The sequence below is a fragment of the Uloborus diversus genome, chromosome 3 (genome assembly GCF_026930045.1).
Source record: "Uloborus diversus isolate 005 chromosome 3, Udiv.v.3.1, whole genome shotgun sequence".
In the NCBI taxonomy this organism is placed as follows: Eukaryota; Metazoa; Arthropoda; class Arachnida; order Araneae; family Uloboridae; genus Uloborus; species Uloborus diversus.
The window spans coordinates 216,505,069-216,527,519 of record NC_072733.1 but is presented as its reverse complement, the minus strand read 5'-3'; the positions used below and the strand labels follow the sequence as shown (position 1 = coordinate 216,527,519).

Below are 22,451 nucleotides of genomic sequence, written 5' to 3'. Positions count from 1 at the left end.
AAAAAAAAAAAAACCTTTTTGTAATCATTCATTACTTGGATCTAAAAGATAAAAGTGCAAAAGCTAAGCAGAACAATGAATATTGATGACTAATTTCATGCTCTCTAAATTAAATTATCATTAAATTCAAGATGCATGTCAAATTAAACAATAAATAACTTTTGCTTTAATGATAGACATTTTAATATTTACTAAAACAAAAACAAGAAAAAAAAAAAAACTAAGTGAAAGTACTTTTTTCTTACTTTAATTTTTTTATGAACATTATTAATATTAATATAAAAAAAATATTTTCTTATTTATTTCAGTAGTTTATATATGTGAGCATTGATTTTGTAATTTCAATTTAAAAATTCCCTGCGATTTCCAGGTCTTTGAGAAAATTTTCAGAATTCCCTGTGGCGCGGCAACCCTGTACTATGTAAAAATTATTGTTTGGAAGGCAAGATTAGATAGATGCCAAACGGGAATCGATTAACAAAACAGGTAAGTTTTTCAATCATCAAAATGTTCAGCAATTTTAGTTGCAACTGTTATTTCACCAAAAGACAATTGAAATATTAAAAAAAATTTATAAGAACAATTTTTAAGCAAATGTATTCTGTTTGTCTTAAGGAATAAAATAAGTTACTTTTTATGATCTCTGTTATATCATGCTCTTTTTTTTGTCATGTGACAAGCACAGGGGTTATTTTATCTTACTCAGAAATAGTAACTTTCATCTAATAGCAACAATTTTACAGAATTAAAATAATGTTTTATGTATACCTAAGCACGGTTTTAGTCTGCTTAAATATGCAGCAGTAAAGAAATGTGTAGGAAGAAATAAAAATAACTAACCCATTTTCATATTAATTCAATTACAACATACCTAGACCAATAATATTTAGTCAAATCAGCCATTTTTTTTCCAGAAACTATTAGAAGATTTTTGAAGAGGTAAGTTTAAACATGAATTTATAACACTTCATATAAATTTGCAAACAACAATAACAAGAAAAACTGCATTTTCTTTCCTTTTATTTCAGAAAACATATGGACACTGGCAGTTACATATCAGACTGGTCAATGTTTAAAATCCTACATACAATTCTTTAAAAAAATCTGGAGAGTTGCTGTAATCTAACAGTTATATAATAAGAAAAATAAAAGCAGGCATCATAAATAAACTTACTTTGCAGATAATGCCTAGCCAACATTTAAAAATTTTACTAGAACATATAAATAACATATTATTAGTTTAAAATTAATAGTAAATATATTATTCTTTTATTTTTACAGGAAAAAAGAGGGAGGAAGGGGGCAGTAGGGGTCCAGGTTGCGATTTTTATTTAATTTGTAAAGGGAATTGTTTATCAAACAATTTGTTATAGAGTCCTGTTTCAATAGGGTCAGCTGCCACTGTATTATAAATGTTCTGATTCAAAATATTCAACACATTTTGCATAAAAAGGGAGAATTGCATTGAAAAATTATCAGAACTTTCAAGACTTTTAAAATTCAACAACTATTTTGCTAAATATGAAAGTCTGAAGCATCACAAATTTTCATACTCTAACTTTGTTATAATTTTAAAATATTAAACAGGAATTTATATAATTATACAATTTTCATAAACACGAAAGGAGCATCAAGAGCTATTAAAATATTATTGATAAACTAATTAAATTGCCCCCTATCAAAAACATATCGCAAACAAATAATTTTTGAACATTTATATTTATCTCAGTTTTAATAATTGTACTTTAAATCCCCTTTTAATAAAGGGGACTTTTTTTTTAAAAATAAACTCATGAATAAAAAAAGAAAAGCTTAAGTTCAATAAATTATGAGAGCAGGCTTAAGAAATAGAGAAAGAAAACATCTAATATATGACTAGAGATAAAACTTCAGAGATCATTACTCTGAAGTACATTTTATAAGAGGAAGATAAGTAATTCAAGTTGCAAGAATGTAAACACAATTTACATAGGGGTGGTTTATTAAAGGTAGTAGACTAGAACTATTTTAAGCAGACCTAAATAAAGGTAAAATCTTAAATATACTTTTAAAACAAGGATAACATATTACTAAATAAGACTTTTCTTTGGTTTAAACAATACATAAATCTTCAGTTCCTTACACACAAAATCACATGCGCAATATAATAAAATTTTCAAACGACCAAGGAACACAATAAGATAAAATTTTCTATTTACACCACAAACATGAACAATGGTAAATGCTAGTAACAGTTTCTTCTAATAATTAATAAAAGTAGACGAAGAAGTTTTTAACAAGAAACAAAACAGTCATAAAACTGAATCAATGGACAGATCATTGCTACACATTGCTAGTATTAAAGACAGGAATGTCATAGTTACTCAGCAATTAAATAGCAAGAGCTTTCAAGTAACAACTCTGTTGTTACTTGACTCAACAGTTTTCTACAGACAAACACATCTACTATTTATTAAAGCTCTGAAAAAGGTGATTACTTCCAAAACTACATTGAGATTCATTCCACATTTTGAAGAAATTTAAAATAAATGTTTGAAAAATGCTGCAATAGACTAAGTCAGTAGTAAAATATGCAAAAATTTTGAACAAGAGGGAACAGGAAACAATTAATTGGCACATAACATTATTTATGGCTGGGAAGTAAAATCTGCATGCTTAAATAGATAAAATGGAAATAACTGTAATAACATTTTAATAACCTTTAAAACATGAATGATAAAAATAAGCAATTTTCCGCACAACAGAATGTGGTTACAGTTTTCATTAAAAATTAAAAACTTTATTGCAAGAAATTTGATAATAATCCTTTCATCATACTTCATATTATAAAAGTGCTTAAATGAATATATATATAAAATCTTATTAAAAATATAATTAATAATTCAATAACTCTCCATTCACCACTCATTCTTTATGCCAAATATAATTTCGATGTTTATAAGTCAATAACAGATCATGCTACATAGTCTCAAGTATCTAATCACATGATTTTAAATGGCAACATCTACATCATGAATGAAACATTCAGTTTCTTTTGGTATTTTACATATGATACAAATAACAAGTGCTATAATATTTTATAAATAGGAATGAAGTAAGAAATATTTTATTTTATTGCTCCATGAAAGTTGTCCATTATCAATGAAAATGCAATAGCAAAAAGTTCAGTAAATTGAACTGTTTTACATAGACACAGCTACAATTTTCTATACTGGACTTCAGCTCTAAAAACTTTCTAGCAAAAAAAAAAAAAAAAAGATAGAAAGAAAAGAAAGCCCATACTAATTGTTTACTAATTTGTTCAGAACTATCATTCATAGTTGAAGTTCAGAACTAAGATGCTTACACTAATATTTCATTTGGATTCAATGAATCAGCATTACATCATTACAGGCCAAAATAATAATGTGGGGGTCAAAACAAACCCTTAGTTTTGCACAAAGGAAAAAAAAAAAAAACATCTATTTCAAGATAGATTAATTTGGAAGCATTACTTAAGTTACTTCATGCTCACCAAAGCATATAATAATAATAATAACAATAATAATTAAAAAAAAACTTAGCTTGAATAAAAAAACTTGTTTTCCAGAAGTATATTTTGAAGGAAAAAAAAATACATGAAACATTAATGAAAATCTAAATAGCGTATATTTCAACTCCAATGAGCACCCATAACTAAAATTCACAGGTCAAACTCTTTATAAAAATAAATATTTTACACTAATACAAACATTAATTTCTGCAGAAACCAGAAATGATTTTGCATTTTCAAATGTAAATATATGTATATATGTGCATATGTATATATACTTTTATAAGGTCACTTATATAAGAATTAGCAATTAAAAAATTATTGTTAAGTCAACAGCAAAGAAAATTTAGAAAAATGAGCATTTTCCTATGGCATAAGAATTTTATGAAATACTTTAATGACCTTTTGACATTACATGGTGCTATATCTACACAACCAATAATGATAAAATAAAACATTTTATTGGAATGCATTGATTTTAGTAAAAGGGACGAATTTGAATCATGCTCCTGTTTGTTTAAAATGGATGTTTAAAGACTAAGAAAGTACATCAAAAATATATTCAAACGTTCAGAATATATATTGATATTTCTTTATCAAAATAAAAAGACACATTAAAATGGAAGTTCTTTAATTTTTTAAGCTGCTTCAAGAAGGTCATTTAACCTATTAGAAAAATGGTAGAATAATTTCTTAATACATAAAAATATACGTTTATTAATATACTTAAATGCATTTTTAAGTACTTTAGAAAATTCTATGACCTTCTTAGTAAAGTAAAGCTGCAAATGAACCTTTTCTCGTCTTTGTACATATGATTGTAACTGTTCTATGACATGACTTGATTTTTTTTCATTTGGCAAGGAAATAAAGCATGTCATACAAAGCTTGCATCTCACTACAAGTGTCTGATCTGTAAAATAATTTGTGCAGCAGTTTACAGAACTGCCAGAACAATACTTCAGCTTTGCTCTTCTTCGTTGCTTTGATCTTCAGTTTCATCGGCATCTTCAGATGTAATATGGAATTTTATTTTCTCTGCAGCGGCAGCTAGTTCAGAAGACTGGTCATTTCGTTCATTGCTTTCATCAGTACTTTTAGAATCTGGACTGACTGGAATCATACTTTGAAAATAATCACGATTCTCTTCTAAATTGTCTAATATTTCTTGAGCATCAGGATGCACTAAATCAGCCCAAGTTTCCCACAAGGGGTGAACGATGTAATCAATAAAGCCAACCTGGAGTGCAAATATTAAAATAAGTATGTGTACAAAATGTTTAAATAGAAATTATCTGACCATGTTCATAGCTATATGTATTTGATGAGCTGGACATACTATGAAATCAATTCAAATTGATTTTTAAAGTCCTGTTCATTTTATATGTTTACATTTAAAATTTTAGTTGCTGAGACAGAAAATAAAATTAAAAAAAAAATATTGTGCAAAAAGTTTTACCTGTGATTTTTCAATAGTTGCATTGTGTCTATCACACATAGGACTGATATCTAATCCCATTTCCCTTTCTTTATCTCCTTGCTGGAAAAATTCTTCCATTATCAATTTCACACATGTACGATATATTTGCAAAGGTTTCGTTGGGTTACTTAGATCAGCGCAGTGGATCATATTTTGCAGAACCTGAACAACAAATAATAAAAATTTAAACTTTTGAAAATTGCATAGATAAAGAAAGGTATGAAACTCATGCATTAAGCAATTAACACTACATGATTCACTAGTTTATGGAAATAGTTCATTTACATGTAACTCTTATTTTGGGGAGGTTACAAATCTTTTGGCAAACTGCATTGATCGTCTTTTTTCCCCCAACAGTAAATTATGTCATAATTTACCTGGCATAATTGATCTTCCACTTCATTTGTGTAAAATAACTTTAAGTCGGTATAGTCTGAATCTGATAAGCCAACTTCCGAGTCATTCAGGCATAAACATATCCATATTAGTTAAAACAGTGGTGAGGAAAGCCAGGTTGTGTTGCATTAATGATTCTTGGTGTTGAGTCAAACAAAGTACACTTTATCACCAGAAGTACTGGGACACTTTCAAAAATTCATTTTTTATGGGTTTATAAGAGACCAATTGTACTAAAACTTTTGTCACATAAAAGGTATGCTCCAGCAGCCATATCCCAATAAAAATTAAACCACCCATGCATTTAGGGGACCAGCAACAAATTTAGGGAAACAAAAAGCGTTTTTTGATTATCCCTCATCATAAATAGCCGAGAATAAGCTGTAAAATTCAGAAATTAGTTAGCTTACAATGTACACTTCTGTTTGTGAAAATTGCAACACCACGAAGGACTTACGCGAGTGAGCTGAAAATTGCAGGAAATGTAAAGTAGGGCATGATATGCAAATGATTACAATTGCAGACCGGCAGCGCATGCGTATGCTGAGCAGCGCCCTCTGAACGACGGATTGAACCGAATATACTGCCATGTGCAGGTAAAGGGCAGTAACTGCAAATTTTTCATTTTTGTCATCTATTGTACGTTATCTTTACTGTACAAGCTCGCTTATTTGGTTTCCACTGAAAAAAAGGCGTGGAAAAGACGTCTCATTCCAACATTTCCTTATTGTTTGTATTGAATCCAAAACGCGTTTCTTCAAATATCTCAAACTCATTTCTGCAGATACTGCCGTTTACCTGCACATGGCTGGTAATGGCACGTCATAGACGGCTGTAGCGAGGCGTGTATGATTATCGGTGGTTATATGCTAGAGTAAACGTTAACTGAATCTTTACTATGCCTCTTCGACGAAAGAAAGCGAAATTTGAGCAAATTTCGGAGTTTGAACGAGGCAGAATCGTTGGCCTTTGTGAAGCTGTATTGTCTTATCGTGCAGCAGCCGTTCGTGTGCAGTGTAACAGCAGCACAATCAAGCGTGTTTGGAAGCAGAGGATGGACGAGGGTCGGACAGCTCGGAAATCCGGGAGTGGACCCCGAAATGTGACGTCAGCTCGCGATGACAGACATGCTCATGGCGCTGACGGATCGCACAGCTTCTTCTAGACAATTGACAGCACAGTGGTCAACAGCTAACGGTGTTTCATTGTGTGCTTCATCAATTCCGAGACGTCTGCTGCAGCGTGGGCTGCGCGCAAGGATTCCTTTATACGGGATTCCTCTCATGTAAAACCATCGCCGCCTGCGGCTACAATGGGCCAATGTGCATAGTGATACCATTGATGAATAATATCACCTATTAACTTTAATACTTCTTGCAAAGTTAATGAAAGAACTAACATTTCATCTACTTTCTGTGAATAACTGATGAAGAGACTTCTTTAAAATAACTAAAATTTATTAACACGTGAGAAAAAGTAAATATAATTGTATAAACTATTAACTGAAGCTAAAGGTAAAAAAGATTAATTAAATATGACTAGCAAGTTAAGCTCATCCTAATACCGCTCGCTAATCTATTACTACGATCAGCTAAGCATCGTCGGCAATTCGCCGAGCAATACGAGCTCCACCCTAGCTACCTTTTACAGGACAGACATCACCGAACGAGTCTTAAAAAAGAGAGAGTGAATCTCAACTCCATTCGCTGTTAAATAGTCTGTCCTCATCTTTATTCACATCAATGCCCTCACGTCCACGCAACCAATGAGGATGCACCAAGTGGCAGAGACGCCTCCCTGCTAAGCCAATGGTGGGAGCCCGTTACGTCACGCGTCCGATCCGATCACTCACTTCCGATTCACTCGGATCGTTGGTCCGAACGAGCATCGGTCGATTATCGTGAAGTTCAGTTACCTGGGCAAAAGTAAGAGTAGAGATGTTTGTAGAAATTCTATTTCTAACACATAGGAGCTGGCATGCTGATTGGCAGCAGGTTGTCTTTTCTGATGAATCCCGCTTCAATTTGTGGCACCATGATGGCCGAATTCGTGTCAAGCGCTATGCTGGTGGCACATTCCGGAGTGCATTATCGAACGCCACAGTGGACGAACACCTGGAGTTATGGTCTGGGTGACATAGCATATCATGGACGATCACAAATGCTACGAATTGTGGGCAATTTGAACAGTACCCGATACATTAACAAAGTTTTACAGCCCCAAGCTATTCCTTTCCTGCAAGGACTGCCAGGGGCTGTATTCCAGCAGGATAATGCCCGTCTACATGTCGCCAGGACTGTCAAATCCTACCTTAATTCGCAGCAGGTAGAGTTTCTTCCTTGGCCTGCTGAAAACAGCATATATATTCCCCGATACATGCATATTCCCCGATATGTCACCGATTGAACATGTGTGGGATTTCGTTCGGCGGCGTCTCGCTCGTGATCCTCATCCTGTTGCTTCGACAGACGAACTTTGGCTGCGCATACAAACAGTATGGAATACTCTTCCGCAGGCAGATATTCAAACTTTGTTTCACTCCATGCCGAGTCGTGTAGCTGCTCTTATTGCGACACGTGGTGGCCACATATACTAATTTCTAACTCTTTTTATTGTTTGTTTGGTTTGAAAATGTAATCATTTATTTGTACCATTACCACTCAACTGTGTATTAAATTTCATTCAACTGTGATGCGTCCTTCATGGTGTTGCAATTTTCACAAACAGGAGTGTATAATGTTTTACATACTTTTGAGAAAGTGTTACTGACATTCGCATAGATATAAGCATTTCTTTCAAAACTACAAACCTTAACAAACTCTCAGAAAATTTGACAGCATGCAAGAAAGTATAATACCAAAATTTTAAATTAAAATAATTAAAATCTGACGAAATATGAACATTTAAAGCAATTAATTTTTTACTGTGCATGCACAAAAGATAGCAATTTATAACTTTCATCATTAAAAACCTAAGTAGATACTCCAACTGACAATATAATTCCAGTTCAATTCTAAAAATTCAGAGATATCAGAAATGTAATGAGAAAAATTTGAATATCTCTTGGATAGATGACAAATCGTGAGGAATCCTTTACAAATAATCTGTTTTTTTTCATGAATCACACTGAATACTGCCGAAAAATGTAGCAAATGTGTAAACAACTCCTCACAATTTGTCATCTCTCCAAGAAAAATTGAAATTCCGATCATTAGATTGTTGATATCTTTCTGAATTTTTAAAATATTGAACTGGAGTTTTTTTTATCAGTTGGGGAACCTAATTAGGTTTTTAATTATGACAGTTTTAAACTCCTTTAAACATTCATATTTCATCAGATTTTCAATATTTTAATTTCAAATTTTAGTACAATACTTCTTTTGTATGCTGTCAAGTTTTCTGAAAGTTTGTTACAGCTTGATGGATAACTGCGTGTTATGAGCCAAAAATCTGAGTGAAATTGGTATTTTTAAAAGAAATGCTTAGATCTTTGTGTATTTTAGTGATTCTTTCACAAAAATATAAAAGTAAATTCTACATATTTTGAAAGCTTACTTCTGAAATTTATAGCTTATACTTAGGCATTTATGATGAAAGATGATCAAAAAACTTTAGCTATTTTCTCAATTTGTTGCTGGTCCCTTAAATGCAAGGGTGATTTACTTTTATTGGAAAATGACAGTTGGGGATACTTTTTATGTGACAAAAGGGACAGAATAATTGGTCTCTTACTTCTCGAAAAATATGTAAAAATGTGAACTTTTGAAAGTGCCCAAACACTTTTGGTAACATAGTGTAATTCTCTCCCTTTAACTCAAACATAAATCTTTTTTGCCCAAGGTCAGGGATTTTTTTACCAGAGTCAGACTACATAGATTGTATATCTTTTAAGAAAAGTTATAGCATCATACACAGAACTTGCATTGCCTCTTTTCTATAGTTGTGAGTTTTTTGCACTATACTGCCGTGCTAACACAAGAGTCGTATTTGCCCTTTTTATCAAAATTGAGTTACCGTCACCAAGTGATTCTTTGTCACATATTTTACCTAAATACAATCTTTTATGGTTATTTGTAAATGGGAAATATTAAAAAAAAAATTCTGAAAAAGTAGCATCTGTATCAAATACATGGAGGCAGACAACTTTAAACGGCAATTTCTCATTTTTAACTCAGATGCAGATACGACTTTTGTGCTTAGCTTAGGGCTCGAAAAATCTCGAAATTTTTTCATTCTTATCCAAATAAAATTTTCACATGCACAAAGATCTTGTTAAAATTCACATTAATGAAAAACATAGCAAAAATACATGTACTTACTACTAACATATCAAAAAAGAATTGACTTTAACTCTTTCTGCCCCGTAATAGCCGAACGCGCCCGAATGCTTCGGCTCCCATAATAGCCCAACGCAGCCCAGAATATTTCCCACCCCCTTGAGAGCTAACAAGCGTGAACTCGGGGCGTGTGCGCGGGAATTAAGAAGCGACAGTTGACATGACGGACAATAAGAAGGAATGTGAAGCAACATCGCAGTTGCACTTCAACATGAAATTTTCGTTGCTGGCTGTTTTCTCTTGAAAGAGAAGTCTCATTTTTCTACTTCATTATTTAAATTTTTGATTATTTTTAAATGGCATATCGGAGGAAAAAGACATTAACGCAGGAAAAAAATACTGCCATACTTTTTAATTCTGATTTTGATGACTCAGAAAACCTGCAAATTGAGGGAAAAAATAGAAACATAAGGAATGAGTTCAGAAACATATTTAAATTTTAATTAAGATGTAAATTGAAAACCCGACAATAAGCGTTACATTCTTGAAAAATACCACAAACAAATAACAGAAAATAAATTAATGTTGGAATTAAATAAATTGAAAAAAAAAAGTGCGATGAAAAGAAATAATACTGCCTTTTTGCCAACATGTTCTTAGTTTCTGATTATAAAAAAGGGTCGGTAAGATAGAGCTTCCCCACAAAATTTTCTGGGGACCCAAAAATCATTGAAAAACTGATTTTTCAGGATCTGTTTCAAATGCATGCTTGAAGCGAGGGAGAAGGGGGTTGCTTCAAAAAAAAAAAAAAAAAAAAAACTAGAATAAAGGAAAATGCACACTGTTTTAAAAATTAAGCTCTACATTTTTACAATGCACTTTTATGACATTTAATTAAATATACTTAAGTGTAATTGTGAGACTAATAATTTTGGTTCAACAAATATCTATAGAATGTCAATGCATACATATCTAATGCCAGAGAGGAGAAGATAGAATAAACTTAAATCCAAATTCTACTGGACAACTTTTGAAAATATTTGTAACATTATTTGTGACTATAATTTAAATATGCATAGAACTCAAGAAAAATTTCCGAAAAACAAAAGCGAAGGGGGAGGGGGGCGTAATGAGTATTTTGCTGTATTACTTTAGAGACTTGGGTATTATTATTAATGACAGAAGAGTGGATTCGATGACGTTTTCATAATATTTAAACTTTTTTTCTCAACAATAAAAATAATCTTGTTTAAAAACAGTTCTTTAACTATTTGTAACGAAGATTCGAAACAATCTAGTGCATTAGTGTTATTAATACAGCAAAATTGATGTTAGTACATGAACAAGCAAGCTGTATAAGTTCTGAACAACTTCATGTTTTTCCGAATTTTTCGTAAACGTTCTTAGAAAACTAAAATTAAAAAAAAAACTTTTTCAAATAAATTGTCATGTTTTATAATCTCATTCTTTTCTTTTCTTTCTTATTATTTTCCTCTAATGTCACAGTCATAATGAACATGTGAAAAGGCATTAGAAAAATCTTTGCTTTAATGTGCTAAATTCTCCATAACCAATTATATACATTTCAAATAGAAAACATAAAATTTCACATTCCTAAAATGTAGCGAAAATGCTACAGGAATTTGCTCCACGTGGAAAGGGTAGAACACCTGTCACTACTTGATGGGAGGATGAAAAGGATAGGAAGTTACTCACAGGATTAGCAACTCAGCAGTACGCACTAAGAGGACAGAGAAACAGGGGGAAAGCATAGAAAAGAAACTCGGCCATTTGGCTGGGACCCTAGGAGCTTTCAAAATAGTTGCCCTTGGGGCAGAAAGAGTTAAAACATATATGTATTAACAGTTTAGTTAATTTATGTATTAAAAATGAGAAAATGAAATGACACAATAATGAGTCATTTCATTGTAATCAAGGTGGCGAGATGTTTATGAACATTACATGCATAGAAGAAAGGAGTCAAAAGAAAGTTTATGCTTTAGTTATGCATGAGAATAATTTAGAGACCTATATTGCTTAATGAAAAAAGGCACATTTTGCTTTGAATTACAGGCTGAATTTTAAGAGCAACATTTTCTTAAAAAGACACGAAAATATTAAATTACCTTTGCATATAAAAAAAGTCAAGATTTTGTTAAAAGGAATAACAAAGTTATTGTTTTAAAACTTTTATAATTAAGTATAAATAGTGTAGATGTTTTTGTTAAAATATTTTTACAGGAAAGCAATAAATGTTTTATAATCAACCATTGCCATGTGGACAGAAATTTTTTAAAAACAAAGCTCCAGTTTGAAAGAAAATCATAATTCCTAGATGTTCAATGTATAATTTTTTTTTATTTCAAATGTTCAAAATCACTCTTATTCAGCTTTTACATATTATACACTAGGGTATGTTTGCTCATTTATAATTTTCAACGATGGTACGTATCATGCACAATATAAAAGTTACATTTGATTTTAACAGTAACCAACTTTAGCTGACCTTAAAACAAAATTAATTGCTGTTTGAAATCAGTTGTTTTTGAACTTCAATATACCTTTTATGTCTCAAAAAATAATCAAACATTTCCTAGTTAATCCAGCCGTGCTCTTTTCAATCATGTAAACAAAAATCACCTTTTGAGTAATTCCTTCCGAGATATGGCATCTTCAAAATGTGCCTATATATATATATTGAGAAATAAAATTTTTTACTTAATTCTGAGCCTCAACAACTGGGCAATTATTTGACTCCATCATTGTATCACTTGTGCCCTCTCTGTAACATGCCAGCAGATGATAAATGAGGAAAGAATCAGTTTCAGAAAGTCACTCATTCAGCAGATACAAGTTGATAAAGCATAATCAAAATTTGTTACAGCGATGTTTAACCAACAATTTCAGATGGCCAAGCATTTTGTTGAGAATAAATGCTAAAGCGGGTCACCGTCTTATGGTGAAAAAAAAGTAACGTTTTTTATTGGGCACAGCATGAAAAAGGCTCAACTGAGCAACTAACTTCCTGCCAATAATTTCTCATTAGAGCAAAGTAGATTGAGTGAGAGCACATATTGGAGGGGGGGTGCCAATATTTTTGGTTGGAGCTAAAGTGGATTAAGTCAGGCCCAGGCATTTCATACTGTGTGGCAAACAGGGGGGGGGATAACAATCCATCCTAAATGTGTTAAAGTAAATCAGGGGCTTGGTAGCACCTGCAGCAGGTGGGTTTGGCAAGCCCACCTTTCAGCCCAGTAATAGAAGGATATCTTGGTAATCACATGAAGCCAGTGAAAGCATGCAGAGAAAGTTGGTAACGTAGGGAATTTAAAAAACATTTTAAATCTTTTATAGAACTATTGATGAGAGGGAAAATACCAACTTGTATTCGTTCAGTGTAGTTATCTAAAAGAAGAACACCAGATCCAGCAACCTTTTTTGTTTCAACCATAGTTTTCAGATCCGCTAAAAGTGACATATGTTTGGACATGTCAGTAGCAAGAACCTGGAAAACATAAAAAAAAAAATCTGGAATAGTATTTATAAGTATATAATTTTCAGATCAAAATATCACAGCAGTATGTCAGATGTCTATAGTAATGCCCAAATCAATTGACTTATTCTGGACCAATTGGGGACTGCAATACAGGTATTCGATATTTTTAAAACCGGTATTTGAAATTTCTCAAAACATGCTTGAATACATATTGTTTCGTTGCTACATTTCATAATTTTATACAAAAATTGTATTATTTATGAAAACGTATTGTGAACAAATATAAAATGAAGGAACAAATGCCAAAATAAATAGTAAAAAATATAATGCATCTATTGAATTGTCTCTAAGCCTGGAACTCTTTTTTTGCTTAACTTTCCTACAGTTGAAAATACTCTTTCTGAATTCCCGCAGGTCCGTGGTACTGTTAACAATGCACGATACACCTCCTCCAAGGCCCTGTTTATGCAGCTAGATTCATCCCGGCGTCAACCCGGCTTCGCGAAATAAGGCTGTTTTATGCTGTTGGGCTAAATGCCTTTATTTTTGTTTCTTGAAGGATTTCACCAATATTGTTAAAAAAAAAAAATTTGTAACTTACCTTTTGCCATTCCGGGAAAAACCTTGCATGGGAAATCCCATCCACCTGCCACAGACACTCAAATGTTTAAGTTTGAATCGGAAGTGTTCGGGAAAATTTGTGGCACGCTATGATTGGTTGCCGCCATTCGGCAGAAGTCGGTAAACTTCCGACAAAGCACATGTCAATTACGTAAGATAACCTGCTGAGGTCTTGGGTGCTGAATGTCGAATTAGATAAGAATTGTGCAACCTGCAAGCTGTGTTTTTCCGGAGTTGAGCTGTTCTTGCAAGATGCAAATGAGGTAATGTCACATTGTTACGAGCACGGTCGGATCTGGCAATAAATATTCGGACCGACCATAGCTCGATCTCTTCCTCTCTCTCACTCATTTTCTCGTTTGTGCTGTTTGTGTGTGTGTTCGTCCATGTCCTTATAAAGTTTTTTGCTACCGGCCTCTCAGGTGAGGTCGGATTTTTTTGGATGCTTCGTCATTGATGCCCCCAGTTTGGAAGCGCGTGCTGTTATGATGTTCATAAAAATGGAAAGTTATAGTCCAACTTAAGTGGGTTATTTGGTCTTCAATGCTAAGGAAAGGAGCGAGTCCATCTACAATGTTTACCTGGATATGGTGAATTTGATACCTGAGGTATGAACTGACCTGCATGCAATTAAGGAATTGCGATGCTGTCCTTCTGCCTATGCGGAATTCACCGTGAAAAGCCGACAGCACTTTTTTTGACATCTGCGTATTCGTCTTGACTCAACTTGGACTTACTGTAAGATCTTTTGACCTAGCATAACCTAATATTTTTTGAGGACTAAACTATTGTGTTGTAACTATTTTAATAATGCATGTTAAATGTTTTCAATGTTAAAAAGTGATTCATGTTTTATTTTCTTCGGGCAGACCACTCCCTCAAAATTCAGTTGGAAATGAGTTGCCTAATTTTCAGCTTAGCTGTAGGCTACTAACTCTATAATATCTAAATATATCCAACATATGCATCCAACCCGGCTTCAAGCCGCGTTCAATGCAGGAGCGAATTCCCTCCACCTACATTGAAGAATTATTGGCGGATTTTTCCCACAGTGCATTGCGTGGTCACGTGTCTCCTCCTCGTGTGTATTTATTTTGGTGTTGTTGTGCGTGTTCTTTTTGCGTTGGTGATTTTGTTTCGAAACTAATTTCTTCTAATTATGGAAAAATCCAACTGCAGCATTTTATGGGATAGCACCGAAACGAAAGCGTAAGGGAACGTAAAGGAGAATCCACGATTTGACAAAAACGGCTCTTCCCATCAACCCGGCTGCAATCCCCCTTCACCTTCCGCTTCAACCCGGGGTGAAGCCGGAGTGTGCGTAAACAGGGCCTAATAGTCTACAAGTTCTTCATCTTCAAATAATTCGGTCTCTTGAGCGTTATTTTTCAAAAAATCCTTTTGTGTGCGTGTTTCTTTTGTATTATGTGTATGATTATAATGTATTTTTTAAGATTTATAGCTAGTTGTAATTTCTTTCTAAGAGGCGATACTTTTCCAATATTAACATCATTTCCTCTTGAGCAGGAGAAGTTTGCATTTCATTTTTATCATTAGCCCTTTCCCCCCCTTGAAATTTACGATAAACTTGACTAGATTTGATCTTGTTGGTTTCTCTTATTCGTTTTTGCGTTCTTTTCAAATTTCTTTACAATTATAATTATGTAACTATCTAAAAATATGTTGCAAATGGTTATGCTTAACCTCTATGCAAAATTTTCAAGGCATTATATAATTTCTAAATATTATCTTGCCAAGTATAAAGCGAGACATGACAACAAACCAATACCAGTGACAATAAAAGCACCATTTGTTTCACTAAAAAGAAAAAGATTTTTGCCGAAATTCAGTACAGTTGAGACAAATATTAAAAAAAAAATTGCATGAAGTATTACTGCAATTGATGGTTGGTATAAATTATTCATAGAACAAATACATTCAAAACTACACTCGAAATTAACTTTTACAAATGGGAAAGTGAGTAACCAGGGAAATAGAAAAAAAAAAAATGGTGCACAAAAATGCAGTTCATTTTACCATCTAGTGATGAAAATATTTTGCAATCTTCCCGCTACTTTTGTTTAACGATATTCTATTAGTTCATGCTTTTGAAGCCAAATTTTTACATCAATTGATTGATTTTTGGTTCTGTATCATGGAAAAAGAAATGTACGTTTAAAATATAAGTAGATATTTAGTTAGTTAAATTAAAAGTTCTTCAATTGAAACTACAGTCGAACCTCCATATATCGAACTTCCACATATCAAAATTTTCTATATATCCAAATCCCAGCAAATTTCTATGTTTATTACATAGAAAAATTGTTTCTGTATATCGAAAAAATCTCCATATATCAATTTTTTTTTTTTGAGGCATTCGTAGATTTTTTTTTCCACTTTAGACTGTTTGTCTCATGAAAAATGAAGGTTAGGGGAGAAAATAATGTTCACTAAAGGTTGCTACAAAACTCATAAGGAATCTGAGGTTGAGGGGTGTGTAGATAGGTCATTGTTCTGTTCTGGAGTTCTTAAATTCCCTCAAGTTTATTTCAAATCTTAGTTGTAACCAGTAACACTGTAAAATCAGTTTCGAGTTATCCCTTTTGTCTGTTGATTATCATTCCTAGTTCTTTTAGCTTCAGTGAAAACCATTCAAGTTAAGTATGAAAATATAGGTATTTCACCTCAGCAAATACCGGTGTTACGAAATTGCAAAATTGCTCGAAATACCAGTATTTGGTATACCGGTATTGCAATCACTAGTGCCAACACTCTTGTTGTCGACTTAAATTTTTTTAAAGTAATTTATTTGAAATAGAATTACAAAAAGATTGCTTCATGCACCAGTGTTGGGCATGAATCAATTATTTTTTCAATTGCCTTGTTAATTGATTAAAAAAGTAATTGCAATTAAATTAATTTCAATTAAACTATTAATTACACTTTGCAATTAATTTAATTGAATTGCGTTGTTAATTCTTTCTCAAAATTAAAACAATTGCAATTAATGTTTTAAACTGTTCTATGAAACAATTAAAACTAACAATTAACTTTATGTATCAATAGGTACAGCGCAGGGTACAGAGTCTAAAGTACTATTTGATTTTGTATTTTTGTTCAGTGCGTCTCGTACTAAGGTTCTGAAAGTTTTCAAGACCTGCGTTTCCAAACAAATGAGTGACAATATAGTAGCAACAGTAGAAACAACAAAAAGTACTCAAGACAACATTTTTTTTCAATTTTGACTCTGAGGATATTTCATTCTTAGAAAAAAAAACCCTCCTCCGATGCACCAATGACTAAAGCAGAACTTTTGACGCTGCATTTTTTGCAGAAGAAAGCCAACATTTGCAACTCCTCAATAGATATCCTGAGATAAAAAGTGTTTTTCTTAAACACAACACACTTTTACCATCGTCAGCTGCACTTGACCGCCTTTTTTCTGTTGCTACAACAACAAATCTGCCAAAACGTCACAGATTGTCCGACAGCATGTTTGAGAAGAGTATTAAAATGTAATTTAAATTATTACAAGAAATTATAAATTGTCATTGTCTATCTAATATGTTTCACTAAAGTTAGTTACTGTAGCAATTGTGGTTTCAATGTTTCAAGAAGTTTCATTAAAGTTACTAATGATTTATTTGCATTGATCTTTTATTTGTTGCTAATATGTGTATTTAAATAGTTAGATAGTAATATGGTACCCGTCCAGCGTCCAGTAGACCTGTCGCCTGTACAGTATGTTATACAAAACCAGTATTTTTTTTTTTTTACAGTTAGTTTTAATTAAAATTCACAAAACAAATTAATTGTAGTAAACTACAATTAACAATTGATTAATTGTTAACTGTAGTAAGCTACAATTAACAATTGATTAATTGTTAACTGTAGTAAACTACAATTAACAATTAATTGTTAACTGTTTCTACTACAGTTAACAATTGAAAATGTTAATTGTAATTTTCCACAATTACAATTGAGAATAAAATTTTCAAAAAAAAAAAAAAAAAAAAAAAAAACTTTTTTTTTTTTACAGAAATTGGTACAGATCCATTTAAAGTGCCATGCTAAAAACACATTCAGGAAACTTAAATGGAAATAGTTGTTTGATTTAAAAAAAAAGGATTTTCAACATAATAACATTGAAAATGTTGTCTAAATCACTTTGCACTTAAATATGGGTCATACCATACGAAATGAGAAAAATTCACAAAAAAGTGGTGGCCGCATGGTAACGGATTTTTATGAAATTTGGGATACAAGTTCCTTTTAATATTTTTGCTTAAGATTTTTTATTTTAATAGTTACATGAATACTGCCGTGTGTAGGTAAACGGCAGTAACTGCAGATTTTTCGATTTTCATTCTTTTGCATTTTTGATATCCATATTGATATAGTTTTATGGTACAAACATTTTTATTTGGTTGCCGCAGAAAAAAAAGCATTTTTTTACCCGTGGTAATTAGCAGTAACAGCTTTTTTTGCAACATTTTGTGGGAAGTCGGCAGTATGTACTTACTGCTCTTTACCTGCCCACGGAAGAACGAAAACTTTCTCCCGTGGGCAGGCAAACAGCAGTAACTGCTTTTATCGCTACACTTTGCAGGTAATCAGCAGAATGCACTTACTGCTCTTTACCTGCACACTGAAGAACGGAAACTTTCTCCCGTGGGTGGGCAAACGGCAGTGATTGCAAATTTTTTGATTTTCATTTATTTGCATCTTTGAAATTTTTTGCCCATAACCGTTCTGTGGTGGGAAGGTAAACGGCAGTGACTGCGAATTTTTTCACTTTCATCTTTTTTTGGATTTCTGAAATATATATTACTTCAGTTTTATGGTGCAAACATGTTTATTCGCTTGCCGCTAAATAAGAGCATTTTCTTAAACATTGGTGATTAGCAGTAATTGATATTATCGCTGCATTGTGCAGGTAATCAGTAGCATGTATTTACTGATCTATACCGGTCCATAACCATTGCCCGAAGAATGGAACATAAATGAATCGCTACCAAAATTTGCACCAAGACGGAAAAACCATTTTCACGATTTTTTTAAAACTCGACTAAGCTCAAGCAATAGCGCCCCGATTGGAGGTCATTGTGTGGCCTCTCAAAAAATTCTTTATTCGGCAAATTTCGAGACAATATTGCATTTTTAAAAATGATTCCTAGTCGCTTCTCATCAGCCAGGTCGTATTTTATCAGTCGGCAAAATTGGGAATTATCGCATCTCAAAAATTTATCTTCGGGCGTCATTCAGCGCAAAAGAGACTTAAAATCATTACTTGAGGAAAATAACCATACTTAATTTCAAATAAAGTCGAAGAAAACGTTTTGTAATTTCACAGGCCTCAGACATTAAAAAAAAAGTACTTTGATTCCTCATATTCTTGTTCTAAAAACAATAGAACAAAATCAGTTTTGACTAATATACAGTTATAAAAGATAACATACGAGCAAACACAAGCCATACTTGGCAGACGATAAATAAACGTGTAGCAACAGAACGATTTTGTTCCATTTGTTTCGTCGCAGGCGATGTTTTCTGCAATTTTTAATATTAAGCGGCTGCAATTTTAGTTGTTCAATGAGAGCCATTGTTAACATACGAAGCATTTCATTTGCCTAAATTTTCATAGAGATTTATTGGAACATTAAGCGATTTTTCATAATTTGTAAAAATGCCTAAAGAATCGTGCAGTTGCCAAGTGACAACACAGGAACATTAAAGAGTTTTTGATAATGCCATAAGCAATCAAAACATATGCTTGATTGCTTATGGCATACAATATGAATCAGAGCAAGAGCACTCATTCAATCCATCCTCAACTCGAAATTCCATTGAAAAAAAAAGAGATAGAAAGAAAAGAAAATCTACTGAAGTGTTTTAATATTCAACGTTTTATTAAAGTAAAAAAATATAAAATTTCAATATGTTGTCCGTGCAAGGAGTTACAACAGTTTGAATATCAGTAAAATATGACATTTTCCCCTATTTTGCCTAATGTAACTAAAAGCACATTCAACTTGCTTCAGTTTATTATGCATTTTTTTTAAAGTGCATATACTTACCTTTCAAGCGACAGTACTTTTGCCGTGGCAACTGAAAAGTGCAATCTGTTTTTGGACCTCAACAGTGCTAAAAAACGTCAAAAATACCATTTTTGTGACCTTCACTGACTTTGCGGCAACAACTTGCCACAAATTCACCATTCATTTTGGAAAGTTTGAATCATTTATCCTTCATACATAAAAATAATTTGGAGGTAAATAGTTCTCAGCAACAATTGTGGCTCATAGCAATTACCGTGTCTTAAAAATCCGCTCAATTTTTGCTATCACGCTTTGACCATTAGGGACAAATAAAAACGGAACAACTCGACTTCAGAACAAAAAATTTTGGATTTGGGCTTTTAACAAGGTAAGTAATAGTTGGTAATTTTCTGCAGAAAATCTGAAATGGTATGAATCAGCTCATAATGCTAGGCGTGACAGTTTCTCAGATTCCTGCTCTTAATAAGTATTTCATTTTAAATAAATCCCAGAAAATACATTATATGAGTGTTCACAAGAACTTAATACTTTATTCATGCATTATAATCTTTTATTGTTTAACTATGACACTAAAATGCTGCAAACTTATACAATTTACTACTTATAAGTTCATAAAATTAAGCAAAAGTTATACTATTTGGGCATATTTTTTTTACTGTTAAAGATATTGGCACAAGTTGAATTGTTCATCTAAGTATTGTTCCAGCTGTTTATCAATAAGTATATTATTATTTACAAAAAAATTATAATTTTTATCGAACAAAAGCTAAAGTTCTCATATTCAAGATTTAGATAATAAATTTAAAAAAAAAAATCATTTTTAGCTTTTCATTACCCTCATCTCATTACGCTCATCTACATCAAAATTCATTACCCTCATCTACATTACAGGTATTACTCATAAAAATGGGAAAGGTGAAAGAAATATAAGCACACATTTTTTCTTTTACTACAACTAATGCAGTAGAAGGGTTTGCAATTTACTTATTTTCAAGATGGATTACACTAATAAAACACTCTAATAAAGCTTGTAGTAAATAATTCTTAAGAGTTTACTTCATTCAATAAAATTTCCTTGTTTACTTCAACATTATTTGCAACCTTTTAAACCAAGACATTAGGAAGCCCTATCTCACTCTTCTCTTTCATTTGACAAGTAGACACATTATCGGCTCTGCAGACTCGGATTGATCGTGCTTGATCAGACATGATGTTTTTGGATTCAGATACTATGAATTGGTCATTTTATGTTCATAGTTTGGAAGCCATGTTGCATATTTAGTCATTCCTGACACTGGTGGTGTTTAATGGCCTAGTTTTGTCTACTTTGCCTATCATATTCAGGTGTACCCACCCCCCTAAGAGCAAGGGCTCACCCCCATCAAACATTGCAACCCAACCCAAATGTAAAAAATACCCTTCAAAACAATAACCTGCCTAAGAATTTCAATGGCGCAGTTTGTGTCATGTCCCCCCCCCCCAGGTGGGCACCCCTATCATATTGCATTTATAGTTATAGTTTACTTTTGGTACATCAAACCCAATTTGGTGAATGAATAATTTTGCATTCTTGATACCAGAAGTCTATTTTCTATGGATAAACTAGTCTGCAACCTCACAAGATATTTAGTATTATGATCATGGGCATCTCTTGTGGTTATGGTCATATCAGGGATCTTTTTAACGCGATCGGACTATTCATTTACCTGTAGAACTTTTTTTTTCCATAAAAAAAAACCTGTTTTATTAGGCGATAATAAAGACCCATACTGTAAATGAAACTAATGAGAACCAGCAAACCAATAATTATTCCACATTTGGGCAAAACAATGCTGATGTATCTATACATTGTTGGGAGAAAGATTATTGCCTATCAACTGATTATCTGCTTTCAGTTCAGAAAAATATATTAATTGCATATAATTTGAAACTTACCATATCAATTGCCATTTTCCTTAAAGTCTGTCTTTGTTTCTTTGTCAAACTCTCAAAGATGTTACAATTTTCATCTTGCAAGAGCTTAAAACCAACAGCTAAAGAGTGGTTTTCTAAAACTGATTCATCATTATACATCAATGCCAATTCAGAACCTAAAAAACAACTCATTTTAAACTACTGAATTCAATGCTAATATATATTAGTAAATACTGAAAGACTGAGAAAGAAACAGAAAAGAGAACACAAAACTCTTGAATTTAATATTTTAGCACTGATTTTTTAAAAAATGTGTACATTAATAGAGAAGTTTATGTTAAAACATTATACAAAAATATAGAGATTATTTTCTTTACTGAACTTTATAGCGATACATTTAGTTTTCTAAATTTAAATACAAAATAAAAAAAAGGATCCAGTTTTTTCAAGGTAAAGTTAGCTAAATACTGATGAAAATTATTAATATCTTTTGAAACAGAATACAGAGCATCAATAATATTAAAGTATATTGATAGGAAAATATAGACATTGACAAAATTTAGTGATATTTTAGGAATGCACATAAACAACTGGTTTGTGTGTTTTTTTTAAATGTGTGTGTGCAGGGGGGGGGGAGGAGGAGGAGATGAGGACATTATTATACAACTATACTGAA

The 22,451-nt window shown here is 32.4% G+C and overlaps 1 protein-coding gene across 1 annotated transcript in view; it reads right to left on the bottom strand.

The window, feature by feature from the left end:
- Window positions 1-1,010: 1,010 nt before the first annotated feature.
- The window catches only part of LOC129219428 (cAMP-specific 3',5'-cyclic phosphodiesterase, isoforms N/G-like), a 368,114-nt gene continuing 346,673 nt past the window's right edge, over window positions 1,011-22,451 (bottom strand). Inside the window, exons 11-14 of the mRNA XM_054853827.1 lie at window positions 21,797-21,951; window positions 13,068-13,190; window positions 4,992-5,174; window positions 1,011-4,772 (exon numbers count right to left, since the gene is read on the bottom strand). Coding sequence (XP_054709802.1) covers window positions 4,494-4,772; window positions 4,992-5,174; window positions 13,068-13,190; window positions 21,797-21,951 — 740 coding nt within the window. The 3' untranslated portion in view covers window positions 1,011-4,493. The remainder of the gene's footprint in view (window positions 4,773-4,991; window positions 5,175-13,067; window positions 13,191-21,796; window positions 21,952-22,451) is intronic.